Genomic DNA, 18,919 nt, shown 5'->3' with positions numbered 1-18,919 from the left:
AGGGTTTTGCCTGTGTTTTCCTTGGTTTTGTCTGTTTTTCTTGATCTCTTTGAGAACCCAATCTATAAGCCTTTTGAATTTCTTATCAGGAATTCCATTACCATCTCTCCCTGAGAAAGGTTTTCTGCCCCTTTATTTTGGTCACTTGGGTAAGCCATCTTGTCTTGTTTCTTTATACGAATTGATATTGTCTGCTGTCTACAAGGCATTAAGGTGTTATTTTATTTATTTATGATATGTTTTGTTTTGATATATTACAGAGTGTGCTGTCTGGCTGGGGAGGGGCGGGGTTGACTCCCTCCAGGAAGGGGGAGGGGAGGGGCAGGCAGCCAGGGTGCTCATAGGTGTTCTTACTGATGGGGGGAGAGGCGTGGTGGCCTATAGCAGAAGGTATAAACTAAAACCTGTTGCCGTCAAGTCGATTCCAACTTGTAGCAACCCTATAGGGCAGAGTAGAACTGCCCCGTAGGGTTTCCAGGGAGCGGCTGGTGGATTCGAACTGCTGACTTTTTGGTTAGCAGCTGGGCTCTTAACCACTGCGTCAGCAGGGCTCCAGCAGAAGCTTTAGCAGATACTTTAACAGGCTCTTCAATAGCAACCGTATTCTTTCTAAAACACTCTATTGCTCTTTAAAAATACTTGTAATTTAGGCTTATCTGTTTGTATTCTAGTATACCTGTACCTACCAAGCACATGTATGTTTATATATATAATTTACTATCCGTATACATAGTAAAACTTCTTCTTCCTAAAAATACTAGTTTGCCTTTAAATGAGCACTTTATGTTTTAATCATTTTCTGTTTCCTCAGGAAAGGTATTACTAGGTATTTGTTATATCTCCATAATGATCATTTACCTCTAAAAGAGTAAGGGCCATATTTTAGTGGAGTGGCTAAGGATCCTAATTTTGAGATAAAATCCTTATAGCCTTTTAGGCTTACCTGTATGTTTTGAACACTTGCACCTCCAGTGAGGTTCAAGGGGAATAAATCTATCATTTTTAAAAATTTGTCCCTACAGTGTGACCCCTATAAAAACTATATAATTTTTAAGCCTCAAAACCATAGATATTTTTTTCTTAACCATTAATAAATATTTGGTGTTTGTCTCCCTCAAAATAATCTTCAGTTGTTAAAATTGTCCTGTGCATGGTCATAAGAATTTTGTGTCTTAAATTCTAATATATGGTTGACCTTTCTCATCCTGGATCTAGACTTTTGTTTTTTCCCATTTTTATTTGGTCTTTCTACAACTTGTTCTCCATTCACGTCCACCAGAATATGGAAAAGGAAATTATTTGCCAGACCCTATTAGCAGGGGTTAAGTGTTTGGCTGCTAACCAAAACGTCAGCAGTTCGAATCCACCATCCGCTCTTTGGAAACCCTATGGGGCAGTTCTGCTCTGTTCTGTGGGCTCACTGTGAGTCGGAATCAATTCGACGGCAACGGGTTTGAGGTTTTTTTGGTCTATTATGCCTAACCAAAAATTCCTCTGAGTCTCTCTTCATTTGTACTCCCTCACTAAACATACTTAACACATAGGATAAATACCTAATGTCATTGTTCATTTTTTTGCTTATATTATTATTTAGCAGTCTCATCAGTGTTAATATTGCCGTGTTTAACAAAAGGTACTTTGTGTTGTTCAGTGCTGACTCATATATATCTAATGTATTTAATAAATTCTTTTCACGTTGATTCTCTAAATTTTTTCAATTTATTGGTGTAAAATTTCTTAGCCTAATCTAACATATTTCAAAAGAATTGCTCAAGTCCTGTGAAAGAAACTTTTAATCTAATTTTGTAGGTTATTGAAGACAATGGTGTTCGAAGAGTTGTTGTAGTTCCCCAGGCACCAGAGTTTCATCCTGGTAGTCACACCGTGATACACCGTTCTCCACATCCTCCTCTACCCGGTTTCATTCCTGTCCCAACAATGATGCCCCCTCCACCGCGCCATATGTACTCACCAGTGACTGGAGCTGGAGACATGGCAACACAGTATATGCCACAGTATCCATCTTCACAAGTATATGGAGATGTAGGTAAGACATCTTAAAATAATCCTATTTTATTGAGTTGGGTGTTCTTATACAATAGGTACTATCGCCATGAGTTGGAATCATTTTGATGGCAGCTGGTTTGTTTGTTTTTATTGTGCTTTAAGTGAAAGTTTACAGTTAGTTTCTCATACAAAAATTTTTACACACATTTTTATGTGACCCTAATTGCTCTCCCTATAATGTGACAGCACACTCCTCCTTTCCACCCTGGATTTCAGGTGTCCATTCAGCCAGCTCCTGTCCCTTTTTGCCTTCTCAGCTCGCCTCCGGACACGAGTGCCCATTTAGTCTCCTGTATCTACTTGAGCTATTATTTTATGTATTTTTAATGTATTATTATTTTATGTGTTTTTATGTATTTATTATTTTATGTATTATTGTATTATTTTATGTCTTACAGTCCAATCTGTGTCCAAAGATTTGGCTTTGGGAATGATTTCAGTTCTGCTGTTTTAGTCATGTAGTGCTGCTATAACAGAAATACCGCAAGTGGATGGTTTTAACAAACAGAAGTTTATTTCCTTACAGTAAAGTTGGCTAAAAGTCCAAATTGAGGGTGTCAGCTCCAGGGGAAGGCTCTTCCTCTCTGTCGGCCTTCTTCTCTTCAGTGTTCCCCCAGACTAGGAGCTTCTCGGTGCAGGGATCCCGGTCCAAAGGATGCACTGTGCTCCCGGCACTGCTTTCTTGATGGTATGAGGCCCCCCTGTATCACTGCTCACTTCTGTCTTTTATATCTCAAGAGATTGCCTCAGGACACAATCCAGTCTTGTAAATTGAGTCCTGCCTTACTAACACAGCTGCCACCCATCCTCCCTCATTAACATCATAGAGGCAGGGTATACCACACATGGGAAAATCACACACTGCGCGGAATCAAGGCCCAGCCAAATTGAGACACACATTTTTGGGGGGACATAATTCAGTCCATGACATGGGCTAACAGAGAGTCCAGGGGCTATGTCTTCCAGGGTCCCTCCAGTCTCAGTCAGACCATTATGTCTGGTCCTTTTACTAGAATTTGAGTTCTGCACCCCGCTTTTCTCCTGCTCTGTCAGGGACTCTCTGTTGTGTTCTGTGTCAGGGCGGTCATTGGTGGTAGCCAGGCACCATCTATTTCTTCCGGTCTCAGGCTGAGGAAGTCTGGTTTATGTGTCCCTTTCTGTCTCTTGGGCTAATATTTTCCTTGTGTATTTTTTTTTTTTTTTTAATCTTCATCATATAAAAGAATCAAGAGTAATTATATCAAGATCATTTATTATCATTCAGGCACCGTTAGGTGTTTCATCCTCATGATCACCCTTCAAGCAGATGAGTAACAAAATCAAAGAGGAAGTAACTTATATCACTCCAGAATATTTAGTGAGGCTACATGCAAGCAATACCAGGTCTTTTCTCTGTCCTGTGGTCTCAGCTCTGAGGAAATTTTCAACCAGGAATAATCATGCTGCCGGCCTTGTTTTTTTTCTTTCTAACTTTTTAATTTGTTTTGTTGTTCTTCTTGTTGCGAATATACACAGCAACACATACACCAGTTCAGCCATTTCTATAATTTGATGACATCGATTACATTCTTTGAGTTGTGCAACCATTCTCACCTCCTTTTCTGAGTTGTTCCTCCCTCATTAACATAAACTCACTGCTCCCTAAGGTTCCTATCTAATCTTTTGAGTTGCTGTTGTCAGTTTGATCCCATATAGATAGTTCTTAAAAGAGCATAATGCTCAAGGCAGACCTTTTTTATTAGTTAAACTATTGCTCGGTTTTAAGAAGACTTCAGGGAATATTTTTGGTTTAAGGTTTACAGATTATGTCAGGGCAGTAGTTTCACGGGTGTATCCACCCTCCATAGCTCAGGAAAGTCTGGAGTCCATGAGAATTTGAAATTGAGTTCTGTATTTTATCCCTTTGATCAAGATTCTTCTATGGAATCTTTTATCAAAATGTTCCATGATGGTAGCCAGGCACCATCCAGTTCTTCTGGTCTCATGGCAAAGGAGGCAGTTGTTCATAGACAAAATTAGCCACACATTCCATGTCCTCCCCTATTCCTGTCTCTCCTTCTTCTTCTGTTGCTCCAGTTGAATAGAGACCAATTGTTGTGCTTTAGATGGCTGCTTGCAAGCTTTTAAGACCCCAGGCACCACGCAGTGAACTAGAAAGTGTAGAACAGAAGCACTATACACGTTATTAGGCCAGTTAATTGAGGTATCCCGTGAAACCATGACCCTAGATCTCCAAGCCAAGGAACCAAATCCCATGAAGTATTTGGTTGTACATAAGCAGCCTCAGCAGCTACACTTTTTTTTTTTTTATTGTTGTAAATATATTTGCCACACAATTTTCGTCAGTTCAGCTGTTTACAGGTTACAACTTACTGACAGCAATTAACAATAATCAACTCTAACCCTACCCTTAATCAATGCAATTTTTCAATCACTGTTAATCCTCCTTTTCCCCCTCCCTCCTGCCCCTGGTAACCACTAATAAACTTTAGTCTCTCTACATTAATGTCAATCAACAGATAAATGGATAAACAAAATGTGGTATATACATACAATGGAATACTACTCAGCCAGTAGGAGAAATGAAGTCTTGATACATGCTTCCAGTATGGGTGGAGCTTAAAGACAGTATGCTGAGTGAAATAAATCAGTCACAAAAGGACAAATATTGTATGACCCCATATGAAATCATGTCTTTCTTAAATCCTGAAGGCTGTGATACCGTTATACAAATATGCTAGATTCTCTGAGGCATTAAAAAACAGTATGACATAACCTCTGCCCTCAGGGAGTTAATGAATTGTTGAGAAGAAGAGACTACCTCGAACCCGTTCAAAATAGTTAACATATTCCAAATGGCTTTAATACCGTGTATGTGCTAACAGCTCTCAAAATTGTGTCTTCAGCCAAACCTTTCCTCTGAGTCTAGACTTATATTTCTAACTGCCTCGGCAACTCTACTTGAATGCCTCATGTATCTCAGTTATAGCATTTCTAAACATAAATCTCAATTTTGGACCCCCAGAACCTGCTTTTCTCTTGTCTTCTTCATTTCAGTAAACAGTACCACTATCCACTCAGCTTGCTCAAGCAAAAACCCAGTACTCAAATTTGATTCCTCTTCTTTCAGCGCCCACATTAATTGGTACCAATTTTATTTTCAAGAGTTTCTCAGATGTATTACTCAAATCCAGCCCACCATCACCTCTTGCCAGGACAACTGCAGCAGCAGCCTTCCAGTTGGTTTTCTGCTTCTATTCTAGCTCCTAACAGTCCATTCTCAACCAGAGGAATCATTTTAAAATGTAAATCAGATCATTCTCCTATTTAAAAGATTTCAGTGACTTAACATCTAATTTAGAATAAAATCCCAAACCCTTCCCCTAGACTGGGTTTCTCAACAGCAGCACTATTAACATTTTGGGACAGATCATTTCTTTTTATGGAAGGCACCCCTCCTCCCTGGTTGTGACAACCAAATGTGTGTCCAGACATTGCCAAATGACCACTAGGGGCAAAATCGGCCCTGGTTGTAAACCACTGCGCTAGACCACAGGCCTTGCTGCTTGTGGCTCCTGACTGCTTGTCCCACTTCCCCACCCCCCCTCCCCATCAGCTTTTGGAAACCTCCAAGCTCTTTCTTCCCTCAGGACCTCAGCGCTGGTGTTCTCTCTCCCTGGAGTGTTCTTCTTCCCCCTTTTATTTCAGCTTTCAGAGAGATCTTTCCCAACCCAGCCTTAGCAGTCTCAGACACTGAAACTTGTTTGTTTCTTTCATAGAACTTAATGCAATTTTTTTTTTTTTTTTGGCGTGTCTTTCTCCTTTATTTCACTGTAAACTCCCTAAGAACTGAATCTGTTTTATTCATCACCATTTCCCTTCCACCTAGCACAGTGTCTGTCACATAATAAATGTTTTAGTAAATTTATAGAATTAGTAACTCTAAATACAGAATTCAAATTATGCAATAGCCTTTAAGTAGTGGAATTCATATTTTCAAGCCTGTTTCTATTGTGTAAATGATACATCTTTATTCCAGCAAATTTTAAAATACAATTAAGCAAAAATTTTGCATAAACATACCACTCAGAGTACCTGCTAATAACATTTTATGTGTGTTTTCACAGACTTTTTTCCATCATAAATATCTTTTTCTAAAAGAGGGTTGTAAATAGTATTTTTGACCTTAATTTTTTTTTTAATGGATAAAAATATTACTACCTTACTGCCAAATCAATTACCCAGCACATCACCTCCAAAGAACCTGAGTTCAGATGAATTCTATAGTAAATAAAGATCTAGTACTTTTCACAAGAATTTTTGGTATTATCTAGACCTGTAATTCTCAAGGAGTCCCTGGCTGATCCAGAAGGTTAAGGTGCAGTCAGCACAACTGGACTAAACCAAAGCTAACGAGTTTCCTGAATACAGTCGAACACTTTGAGGGACAGAGTAGCAGGGATCGGGTCTGGGGACCATGCTTTCAGGGGACATCTAGGTCAGTTGGCATAACAAAGCTTATTAAGAAAATGTTCCGCATCCTACTTTGGTGAGTGGCGTCTGGGGTGTTAAAAGCTTGCAGGCGGCCATCTAAGATGCATCAATTTGTCCCAGCCACCTGGAGTAAAGGAGAATGAAGAACACCAAAGACACAGGGAAAGTAGTAGCCCAAGAGACAGAAAGGGCCACATAAACCAGAGACTTCATCAGCCTGAGACCAGAAGAAATAGATGGTGCCCAGCTACCACCAATGACTGCCCTGACAGGGAACACAACAGAGAGCCCCTGATGGAGTAGGAGAAAGGTGGGGTGCAGCACTAAAATTCTAGTAAGAAGACCAGACTTAATGGTCTGACTGAGACTGGAGGAACCCCGGAAAGCATGGCCTCTGGATTCTCTATCAGCCCAGAACTAAAACAGTTTCTGAGGCCAACTCTTCAAAGTTTGGACTGGACTATGAGACATAAAATGATACTTGTGAAGAGTGTGCTTCTTCACTCAAGTAGATAACATGAGACTAAACACCAGCTTCTGTCTGGAGGTGAGATGAGAAGGCAGAGGGGGTTAGGAGCTGGTTGAATGGACATGGGAAATCAGGGGTGGAAAGGAGGATTGTGCTGTCACAGTATAGGGAAGCAGTTAAGGTCACAAAGCAATGCATGTATAAATTTTTGTGTAAGAGACTAACTTGAAATGTAAACTTTCACTTAAACTACAACAGTAAACAGAAAAGAAAGATAAATGAATAAATGCTTCGTCTGCTCTACTCCAAACCTAAAAAAGAAAAAAAAAAAAGGTTAATGTGCTCAGCTGCTAACTGAAAGGTTGGAGGTTTGAGTCCACCCAGAGGTTCCTTGGAAGAGAGGCCTGGCGCAATCTACCTCTGAAAAATCAGCCATTGAAAACCTTTGGAACACAGTTATACCCTGAAGGCAACTGGTACTGATACTTCTCAAACTTTAATCTGCATACAAATCACCTGGGGATCTTGTTAAAATGCAAATTGATTCAGTAGATCTGGGTGGGGCTTGAGATTCTGTATTTTCAGTAAGCTCTCGGGTGATGCTCATGCAGTGGTCCAACCAAGAGTCACTCTTGAGTAGTTAAAGTTTGTACTACAAATCTGTCTCATACTTCCCTTTTTTATTGCTAATTATGACTTAGTTTTAAAAAGTTTGTTTGAGAAAATTATAAGAAAAAACTAGATGTTACGTTATTGCTATTTTGCATTGTTAAAACCTGGTGTTACCCAGAGGGAATACGCTTTAGTCAGAATATGTGAATACGATTCACAGTGCTGTAAAGGAAAGTGAAGGGCACAAATCCACAAACTAGCCATCCAGTGATGGAAGGCAGAGCCATATTGTACTAGAGGTTATAAACCAGGGATCTCAAATTAATAACCTAACTTTTCAATTCACAGAGCTAGAAAAAGAAGAGTAGAACAAGCCCAGCACTTACCACAAAAGTTTTAAATTTTCATCAAGTCCAATTTAATTTTTCTTCTCTTGCCTGTGCTTTTGGTGTCATATCTAAGAAACCATTGCCTAATTCAAGGTCACACACATTTACACTTATGTATCCTTCTAGAGTTTTATAGTTTTAGCTCTTAACATTTAGATCTTTGATCCATTTTTGAGTTAATTTTTTTATATGGTGTGAAAAAAACCAAAACCAAACCTGTTGCCATTCAGTCAATTCCGACTCATAGCGCCCCTATAGGAGAGAGTAGAACTGCCCCATAGAATTTCCAAGGAGCAGCTGGTGGATCGTATTGCTAGTGTTTTGGTTAGCAGCCTGAGCTCTTAACAGCTGCGCCACCAGGGCTCCATATGGTGTGAGGAAGGGTCCAGATTTTTTCTTTTTCATGTGGATAGCTGAGTTCCTGTGTTTTTTACTCTAATGTTATTTTACATGTGGTTATAATACTTACTTCAAGAGTATTATACTAGTTTCGTAAAGCACTGATAAATGAAAACTGTTTTCTGTCCTGAGAATTTTGGGGCTTTTTAAAATATATATATATTTTTCGTTATAGATACTAAATTTAAAGTAAAAATAAATTCCAGGAGACAATTGATTCTAGTATGTTGCTATGTGACTTTTATTAGAATGAGGACATTCTTCTAAATCACAGCCTTGAGTTTATATCTGAGATATAACACTTCCTACCTAGATTCTGTTGTTAGTAAACAATCCCGCTCTTTTTTTTTTTTGCTAACTCCTAAAATTTTATTTTTGAGTGATTTGCTTTTTTGAGTCATAAGGGAATCTAGACAGATGGTGGATTTTTTTGTTTATTTGTTTGTTGTTTTTTGTTTTTTTTACCTATTTCATGTATTTGATGTTGAAGGAGATGTGAAAAGTTATGGCTACAAAAGAGTAGAAGAAAATAACTGTACACAAGTCAGTTCAGATCTTGTTCTCCGCCTACGGTAATCATAGCATACCACCAGGCTGTTTCTATGGAGATTAATAGTTAGGAAAAAATGGAAAAAAAGTCTCTACAATCAAGAACAAATCTTGATCTATTAGTTGGCGGAGAGACAAATAGGTTTGTTTTACAAAATCCTTCTTTTGCAATATTTTATAATAAATTTTATGTAACATAATGATGGATTTATTTTCTGTTTTCTCATGCCATACGCATATTTGCAAGAAGTGAGCTTTGTAACAGTTTTTATTTTTTTCTAGATACTCACTCTACACATGGAAGGTCTAACTTTAGAGATGAAAGATCTAGTAAAACATACGAACGTTTGCAGAAAAAATTAAAGGATCGCCAAGGAACGCAGAAGGATAAAATGAGCAGTCCACCATCATCACCCCAGAAATGCCCTTCTCCTACAAATGAACATAATGGACTTGTGAAAGGGCAGAATGCTAGTGGTATAAACACCGGATCAGCAAAGAACAAATCAGGGAAAGGGAAAGGTGGTGCACAAGTTGATGCAGAAATAGAAGGTAACTATTTTAAATACAAAGTTATTTTTGCTTTTCCTTAGTCATTCCCTTTTTCATCATTTAGCCTACTAAATGTACATTTTAACCCTTCAATCATTTCTTCAAATAAACTGTAGATTAATAGTTTAGCACTTATAAAATGTGAGAAAAAATTTGGGGACCTAAATTGTTACTAGAGTACGTCATTTTATCCATTTGGGAAACCTCTATTAGTAATTTCACCTATATAGTAAATTTTACTGACCAAGAGAAATTTCTGTTTAATAGGAAAGCGCAGGTGAGGTTGAATTAAATTCCTTTTCTTCCAGGCCTTTTGTAAGATTACACTGGTTTTTATCAAAACTTATTTCTCTCAATTCCTTTATGTATAAGAGTCTCATAACAACTAATTATGTCTTTGACCAGTCTAACTGTATACTCTGTAGATATTCATCTGTTCTTTCAGAAGTTCTTATCTCTTAAAGAACTCAGTCCTTGTTCCACTTGGATCCCTCCCCTAACCTGTGACTTCCACTGTATGAACTCTGGAGTACTACTCTTTGTAGGTACTAGCTCCATCACTGTATGTAATGTAAATATAAGCTGGGTTAACAATATGTCTTTCATATACCCTACAGTGTGGAATAAGTACCAAGATACTTTTGACTATAATGTTAAGTTTCTTACTACTGATTAGCTTGTCTTCTGTAGTTTCTGTATATATATATACTGTTGGATTTTTTTTTATACCGACTATATCTGTTTTAACTTCCAAGGTTTTAACTTTAACTTAAAAGCCGTATCAAATTTACTTTTGATTTCAGAATCTAGACCATCAGGTAGCACATTTGGTAAATTCAATAAATGCTGTATTAGAGTGATATTAGGAAGTGATTTTGATGTCCATTTTGGTAAATAGGCTCTAAGTTTTCTTATAGCCGTTTTAAAACAGTTTTCACCAAAAGTGACTATGAAGCATATTAATATACCATTTCACAAAGAACGGTAACCACAACTCTCTCTGTCCTTAAATATACTTATCTAAATTGGTATTCCTGATTCATATTTCTGTTGAATTATCAAAGAGTGCAGCTAACTAACTAATATGTGACTAGAAACTAAGAATGCTTACAGATTTCGAGGATAATATCAAAATGTAGGCCATCCTAACTCTCCTCACCTTCCATTTCCCTAAAATTTCTGCTCCTCACCAACAAATTTTAAATAATACTTTAACACCTTATAGCCTGTATATTAGCAACATTTACAAAATTGTTTTTCCATATTTTGAGACTTCTTGATTATTCTTGTCAGCACTGATGTTTCAGAAGAATTAAACTAAAGTTTCAGGTATATCATAGGAAGCCATAAATTATGGTCAAGCCAATTCTGCTGTTTTGGGAAACCACAATTAAGACAGGTCATGAAACAAATACTCAGCTGACTTATCATTAAGAGGTTTAAGATTGGCAAATGGGAACTTTCCAAAGAGAGAATTTTTTTTTTTTTTCCTACAACTATGAATAAAAATATCCTTTTCTGTAAGAACAAATAAGAGTCATTAACTTATTGACTGATTCAGGTATATATAGTGGTGTTATGATTAGTAATAATAGTTAAAATGGAAATTGAAGCTAAAGCAGAAGAATGCTAAAGGACCACAGACTGCTAAGTATGTATGAACTAAGGAACAAAAACTAGAAAATAAATCTCAAATACCAACCTAGTTCAGAAGACATAATGGGGTCAGGGGTGGGTGGGGCGGGGAATTTAAGCTCATTTTTTTAAATATTAATTTCTTTTTTTTTTTTCCCTAAGAAAAAGATGAAGAAACTAAAGCATTTGAAGCACTTCTTTCCAACATTGTCAAACCAGTGGTAAGTATCTTGTGTATGTTCATGATGTTTATATTTAGAATATTCATATAGAATTTTGGTATACTTTTATTCAGGCCTTATTTAAAACTTAGTTATATATTAAGAATAACCCAAACAAAAACCAAACCAGCTGCTGTTGAGTCAATTCCAACTCATAGCAACCCTATAAGGATAGAGTAGAACCGCCCATAGCGTTTCCAAAGCTGTAAATCTTTACAGAAGCTGACTGCCAAGTGCTTTAACTGCTGTGCCACCAGGGCTCCATATTAAGAATGGGAAATCAACATGAGTATAACATAAGGTGAAATATATTGCTCAGTGAAGCAGAATATTCAGTCAAGAATCCATTTTTTATACAAGGATTTAATATACGGTAAATGACATTGCAAATCTTTGAGTCAGGCAAAGATCTAATAAATAATATGGGTACAAATAATTATCAGTTTTTTAAATCCATTTATATTATTTCTCCATAAAATATGCACAATTAATTCTGGATGCAAAAAGAGTTAAGTTTAATCAAACTGTGAACTAGAAGAAAATTAATATTTCCGAACCTTTTATAAGCATAGATGTAATAGAAGAAATCAGAAAATAGTATGGCAGCAGAATTGGCTACATTAAAATTTTTGTTTGTTCTTAAAATAACTTTAGTAAGGGTAATCATCCTATAAGAAGAAATATTACATCAGATATGACAATAAATTAATACTAAGTAAAGAGCTCATACAAATTGAGTTTTTCAAACCCATTAAGACCATAAAGAGTTCTTCACTGATAATCAAAAGAAGTATAAATTAAGCTTGAGGTTTCATTTCTCAATAAAAAGCTACACAGGCAAAAATGTTTGTTGCAGCATTAATGTTAACAAACAGTAAAAACAACTAAAGGAATATGTAGATAGGTCGTGGTATTTTTATTGAGTATAATGATACACCCATTAAAAAGTATGGTTATGAAAACTGCAGAAATATGCAGCAAAGGTGCTTTTTAACAGTAGGGAAAAAAATCTAGAGACTAAGCTATTTGCGCACCATAATTACAGCCTTATAAAGAAAAGACTTCAGGAAAAGTTGGAAAAAACTAGAAGGAAAACCACCATAGTGTCACAGTAATTAGTCTTTTTCTTTATTTTTTTTGTAAAAATTTAACTTTACTCCATTTTGAAAGCAAGGTAACAGAAGTGCCAGTGATTAAGATTGAATCCTGAATATTTTTATTAATGTGTAAACTCTTACAGTAAAAGATTTAAGTAATACTTAAGTATGTAGAGTAAAAATAAATCTCCTTTATTCACTCCTCCAATTTAGTCACTTTTAACAGTTTGAATTTCCTTCCATTTCTGCTTCAGTTGATTTGTATGTGTGTATCATATAGGTTTTTTTCTTTTGCCTTTTTATGAAAATGGAGTCATACTGTATTCTGTTATTCTGTGGCTTGGTTTTTTCACTTACTATGCTATGCCTTAGCAATCTTTGTATGTCGTTGCATTGTTCTCTGAAAAGATGCATAGTATTCATCTAGTCTGATTCAATTTATTCTAATTCAGTCAATCAGAAAATACTTATTGAGCCCTTCCTGTATGCCAATTAATAACACAAATACACAAAATCATGTGTGATAGTGATGAAGATGCTCTTACAGAAATAGGGTGATGTGGTGAGAGTTACTGAGGAAGGGAGAGTTACATCAAGGAAGCCCCCTCTGAGCAGACACCTGAAGAGTAAGAAAAATTGCAAAACTTGGAAGGAGCAGGAGAGGGAGAGCAGGAATAAGTGTGGTGAGTTTGACTGATAGAAAGAACTAGTGTCTCTGGAGTGTAGTATAAGATATGATAGAAGTGGGTTAGGACCACAGGGTTTTTTAGCCAGGGTAAGGGCATTTATTAACATTGATAAAAATGTCTCTTGGTTTATAAAACAAAAAATTCAACTCTCTCCTCCTGCCTAAAAAACATCCATGGTAAAATATTTTGCCCTAAGTTACCCAAAAAATAGTTTGCTTGAATTTTCTTTTTTTGTACGAAGACAGTTCAGAGAAGTCAGCACCTACCCTACAAAGGCTTACCCTTTAATTTTACCTCATTTTAGGGAGTCTGAATAAACCGGCCCCTTACCTAATAGTCTACTCTGTCCTACTTTTTTCTCACAACCCAAAATGATAGATTTGGATGCTGTAGCTTTCATTCTGTTTTCTCTTAAGAATTGAGCATATACATGTAAATGAATGTAAACATATAGAATTATTTCATAATAATAGCATGTGAGATTACTAGTGCCACACTCAGTTCAAAGTGCTTGGAATGCATAAGGCATTACTTTATTTAATCCCTACGACAACCTATATGTATTATTTTTCCTATTTTACAGATGAGGAAACTGAAGCAGAGTGAAGTTTAATATGTGGTAGTGGAGTTGGGATTCAGACTAGGGCTGTATCCTTCCAAGATCTGTGTACATCAAAGTGTATATTACTAGATTTACTAGAAAAGGAATTTTGTAGCTTTAATAAGATTGGTATTTGAATGACATAATAGCTAATGCTAGCAGCATGTACTTGTTATAGTATACGAACCAAAAACACCCACTGGCCATTGAGTCAATTCTGAGTCATAGCGACCCTGTAGGACAGAGTAGAACTGCCCCGTAGGGTTTCCAAGGAGCAGGTGGTGGATTCGAACTGCCAGTCTTTTGGTTAGCAGCCATAGCTCTTAACCACTGTGCCACCATACTATAATAAACTGTTACTTGTTATAGTATATACAGTGAAACCTGTGAGAACTGGAACTCAACAGGACTGCCTTGTTTTTCCAGATCTTGGAAGTTTTCCGCCTTTAACAGGGTGCAGCTTTACCACTTTGCTATCACTCATTTTTATGAAAAATTTTAAGTTTTCCTTCTCTGACAGGTTTCTGCCTTACACAGGTTCTGGCTTTTGCAGATTTTACTGTAATATTAAAAGTACCATTTTCAGGCACAAAATTTATTTCCTGTGTCATAGAACTTCAAGTAAAGCTGATGGTTTTTGTTTTGCTTTGTTTTATTTTAGTTTGTTTTTATAAACTGGGTGGCTGTGGTCTTTAATTGAATTTTGTGTGAACTGCAAAGTACAGGTCAGGGGTTTGTGTGTGTGTGTGTGTGTGTGTGTGTGTGTGTGTTGGGGGGAGAAGGGAGGTTGATTTTTGCATGTTTCTAGTTCATTTAGAGCACCATATTAAATGTATTCATTCCATAAATGTTTGACCATTTACAAAATGCCAGGTGCTATGCTAGAAGCTAGAGACAGAATGGAAAGCAAAGAAGAGACATAGTCCCTGACCGACTGAGCATCATACAGTAAATGTAAAATCGTAGCTGTGAAGTGCCAGAACAGAGTTATAGTGCTGTGAGAACATATAGTAGGAGGATTAAACCTTGACATGGATGTCAGGAAATTTTCCCTAAGGAAGGGATGCTTAAACTGAAATTGGAACGAGAAGTAGTAGTTGGGCATTGTGTAGGGGCAATACTCCGAGCAGAGTAACCAACATTTGGAAAGCACTGCTGTGGCACATTTGAGGAGCCAAAAAAAGGAGAAGAAGAAAGAAAAGCTTGAGTGCAGTGTGTAGGGGAGGACAGCTGTAGTCTCGGCTCTGCCCTCATGGATTGAGTGGCTTTAACCTTCTGAATCTACTTCTTCCATAAAATGGACTGTAACTGCATTTTATATCCTTGCATGTTTGAAATAATTAATTATATTGGAAGTGTTTGTTTTATCATTTGGGCTTCTTTAAATTATTCTAAGTCTCATTTCTATCAAAGTGTAATGACATCTTTATTTTAATAATGGTTAAAATTAAGCATGTCTTGCCTTTTACTCATTATCTCTTACTTTCAGAATCATTATCCCTTCTCTTTCCCTTTTTACAGTCATTAGAACTACTATCTGACTCCAGGTTTCCTTACGCCCAGCCTTTGAGCTAGCATTAGAATAACTCCCTCACTTCCTAAACTTCATATCCAGACAAGCAACAAGAATTGTCATTTCTTCTACTTTAATATTGCTAGAAATCCAAAAATAAGATACTCTCATTTCTCATCTGTAATCCTTGTCAAAGTCCATACCCTGTATATGGTTTGAACTCTTTAACAGTAGCTTTCTAGCTAGATTTAATTTAACCTGACAGCTTTTCTCCAAGGATAGTTTTGATCACTACTTGACAAAGGCCACAATCTGCCTCAAAAATTAAAATAGACTGTACATAATCCAATCACTTTATATAAAAGCTGTTTTCATTTTTGTCTACTACCAACTATTCTTTGTCAATACCCATACATATTTTTACAGTCATGTCTGTTTTCAGCTAGTGCCGAAAAGTGAATTCAGGATGGGCGTATTGTGTGGTGAGAAAAGAACTGGATTTGGTCTTAGACACTAGTTGAGTGACCTCAGATAAGCCACTTAACTGTTCTGAAAATGAAGATAGTTGTACCTGTTTTGCCTACTTTAGTGGATAGTTATAAGGATAAAATGAGATGGATGTAAAAGCAAATTTTAATTCTAAAGTAGCATACAAACAGAAGACATATTTCAGATGATTTCCAAAGCTATATTTTCAACAGTTATTACTCACCTTTTCCTCTAGAACCAGATCTTCTAGAGAATGCCCAAGTTTGGATATTTTGCCAGCAACTAGAACTTCATCTAGAAAAGCAAATTATTAATCTTTCCTAAACTATTTTCCCTTCCCCATTGTTCCTTTAAAATGAAGAAGGAATTGGATCGGATCCCTCTGTGTTCTGTTTCCTTTTAATATTTCCATCAATGGAATACTTACCCATTCAGCTTTCCCTGGATCACATATCAATATCATCTTAGATTTCTCCTTTACCTTTAATTCTCCTTGTGGCAAATTGAACTCCATGCTTTATCAGTTCTTTCACTATAAATTCCTAAGAGCCACTCTTCTCTTCCCCACCCACCTGTAATTACTCCCTCAGTCCCCACACAGAAATTCCACAGTAACTGTGTGGGAGTCCACCTCTCTTTTTCTGTACAACTCTTTATAATGCATCTGTATCCACTTGCAGAAAACAACACATAGGCATCGTTCAGACTTCATTGTGTTCAGTCTTCTTGACCTATTGAGTATTTTGACACTGTTGATCACTTACTTCAAAACTCTGTAACCCTTGTCATGATTCTCTTTCCCTTCTTCCTGTGATTCGTTTAATGATCCTCTGTCTCTTTTCCACCTTAATATATGGATCTCATAGGACTGAAATTACTTTGAAACTTTTTAAATTACACACATACTCATGCCTTGCACAATCAGCTTGTGAGTATAAGCTTAGGAAAAGAAATTACTCATTCTTATCCTAATCACTCATTTCTTTTCTACCAAATTATATCCTATCTCAAAAATCCTTTAAATTCTATTTAAAGTTAACCTCTCATGAAGTTTTCCACAGCTAACCTGTCTAATCACTCCTTTTGTGCCTTAACATTTATGTGCAAGTGATAAAATATTTCTTAATAGAATGAGCTGAGGCTAAGAGTTTTTCTGTAAAAGTAGAAAAGTTGAAATTAGCAGTTTATCTTGACCCTTTTTTTTTTTTTAAACTGCTAAATTCAGCATGGTTTCCTGGATTGGATCCTAGAACAGAAAAGGGACATTGGTGGACCTCAAAATAAAATCTATACTTTAGCTAATAGTATTCTACCAATGTTAATGTCTTACTTCTAACCAAAGCACATGGTTATGTAGGATGTTAACATTAGGGGTAACTGGGTTAACAGTATACAGGAACCCTGTGTACTAGCTTCCCAACTTTTCTGTAAATCTGAAATTATTCCAAAATATAAAGTCTTTTAAAAAAATGCTACATTTGAATAATTATAGTAAATAAACAAATTGTCTAACTCATCCACTCATTTTATAGATGAAGAGTGAAACTCTGAAGATTGAGTTCAATATCACCAAGCTAACTATTTGTAAGTCTTGTTCATATATACACATACGTCACAGTGGCGACGATTGTTGGGACGGTGGAGACAGTAACCAAACACAACTCTTACAGAGAAGTGGGGCCAGGAGGGTCACTCTGAGGAGTCGACCCCGGCTTCAGTCGCAGGAGTTTATTTATAATCAGTACAGCAAGCAGTGAAGCAGATAACAGAACAGTGGGCTTTGGGTGCGAGCAAGGGAGAAGGAATTCAGGTAAACAAGCCAATCAGTAAAGGGACAATAGGTTTGGGAAAACAAGTCGTGACAAGTCTCAACATGTTGGGGACAAGTCTCAACATGCTGTGCAGCATAGAGGCCTGTGGGGGCTGCAGTTGTCAATAGTGCAGCCATGTTTAAATGGCATATATCCCCACATTTCCCCCCTTTTGTTTAGTTAATGAAATAAGAATCAAGAGGGTTTCCACTGGTCCAACAAGTGTCCGGTAGGATAAAGTAAAATTTTCTCTACGAGGTAAAGTCTAAGATTATCTCAGCCACTGTCTCCACACCTCAGGGCCTGGCATCTTAGTGAGTCCTACGGCTGGGGCACACTCCATATGTTTAAGGAGGAGAAGTAGCATAGGTATGAGTAACACCTGGACTTAGTCGCCTAGATGGCGGCCATAGCAGGCTCTTTAAACTCACAGTGCGGGTTTTCCACTAGATACCATCTGGTTCTTCACCAGGTTACTAAGTAAGAGCGATACTCTTATCAATTGCATAGCCAGAGTGAGCGGACTCAATGTGCCTTTTAGGTGTGTAAGACAATAGAGGATGATCTTATGAGGATAATATAATCCTCTGCACTAGTAGTATCCTGATTGTTGGACCCATGGGTTCCCTCTGACTCTCATTTTGTCAGGTAAACACTAACTTTTAACATCAACTGAAATTATTATTCTTAAAGGCTTAAAGATTTATAAAGGCTGAAAGATTCATTAACAATCAAACAGGGAATTATTTACACAGCTTCACTATTACTTGGAAGAGAATCACTAGGAAGGGCAATTTACACATCATAACAGATTTAACAATCAAACAAACACTGATTTACACAGATTTACTATCAGTTGGAAAGGAATCATCTAACTTAGAAATCTATCTATACAGAAGCATCTAACTAGGAGAAGCAGAAAATATAGAGGAATTTACACATAGCAAATTTTCATTGGGAGCTAACTGATTAACCAAATACAGGTAATTACTGATTATCAAAATAATAACATAGGAAGGGCCTTCTTAAAAGGAGGTCTTTATTTTTCCCATCTCCTGTTTAGGTTAACGTAGCGAATGGTCCAGGCGTAAAAGGCTGACTTCTGTTGGTGATGGGAGATCTTCAGGGAGTAGAGACATCGAATGACTATAAGGAGGCACAAGACTATTAAACATCCTATAGCAAAAAGGATCCAGACATGGAGATTGAGTCCAGAGAACCAATGTGTGGGATTGAGCCAGTAGGCAAAATCATTAAGTGTATTAAGTGTAGCCTTATTAGACTCTGATTGTAATCTCAAGAGCTGTTCTTGTAATTGAAATTGTAATTTTT

At 36.9% G+C, this 18,919-nt stretch overlaps 1 protein-coding gene across 6 annotated transcripts in view; it reads left to right on the top strand.

Moving 5' to 3' along the window:
• The window catches only part of FNDC3A (fibronectin type III domain containing 3A), a 256,528-nt gene that overhangs the window by 179,909 nt on the left and 57,700 nt on the right, over positions 1-18,919 (top strand). For all 6 annotated transcript variants that reach the window (XM_023731559.1, XM_023731560.1, XM_023731558.1 and 3 more), the window contains 3 exons: positions 1,810-2,047; positions 9,262-9,531; positions 11,329-11,387. In XM_023731559.1, coding sequence (XP_023587327.1) covers positions 1,810-2,047; positions 9,262-9,531; positions 11,329-11,387 — 567 coding nt within the window. The remainder of the gene's footprint in view (positions 1-1,809; positions 2,048-9,261; positions 9,532-11,328; positions 11,388-18,919) is intronic.

The sequence above is a fragment of the Trichechus manatus genome, unplaced genomic scaffold (genome assembly GCF_000243295.1).
Source record: "Trichechus manatus latirostris isolate Lorelei unplaced genomic scaffold, TriManLat1.0 scaffold00044, whole genome shotgun sequence".
In the NCBI taxonomy this organism is placed as follows: domain Eukaryota; kingdom Metazoa; phylum Chordata; class Mammalia; order Sirenia; family Trichechidae; genus Trichechus; species Trichechus manatus.
Note: the sequence above shows the minus strand (reverse complement) of the source record. Positions and strands in the feature narration are given on the sequence as shown.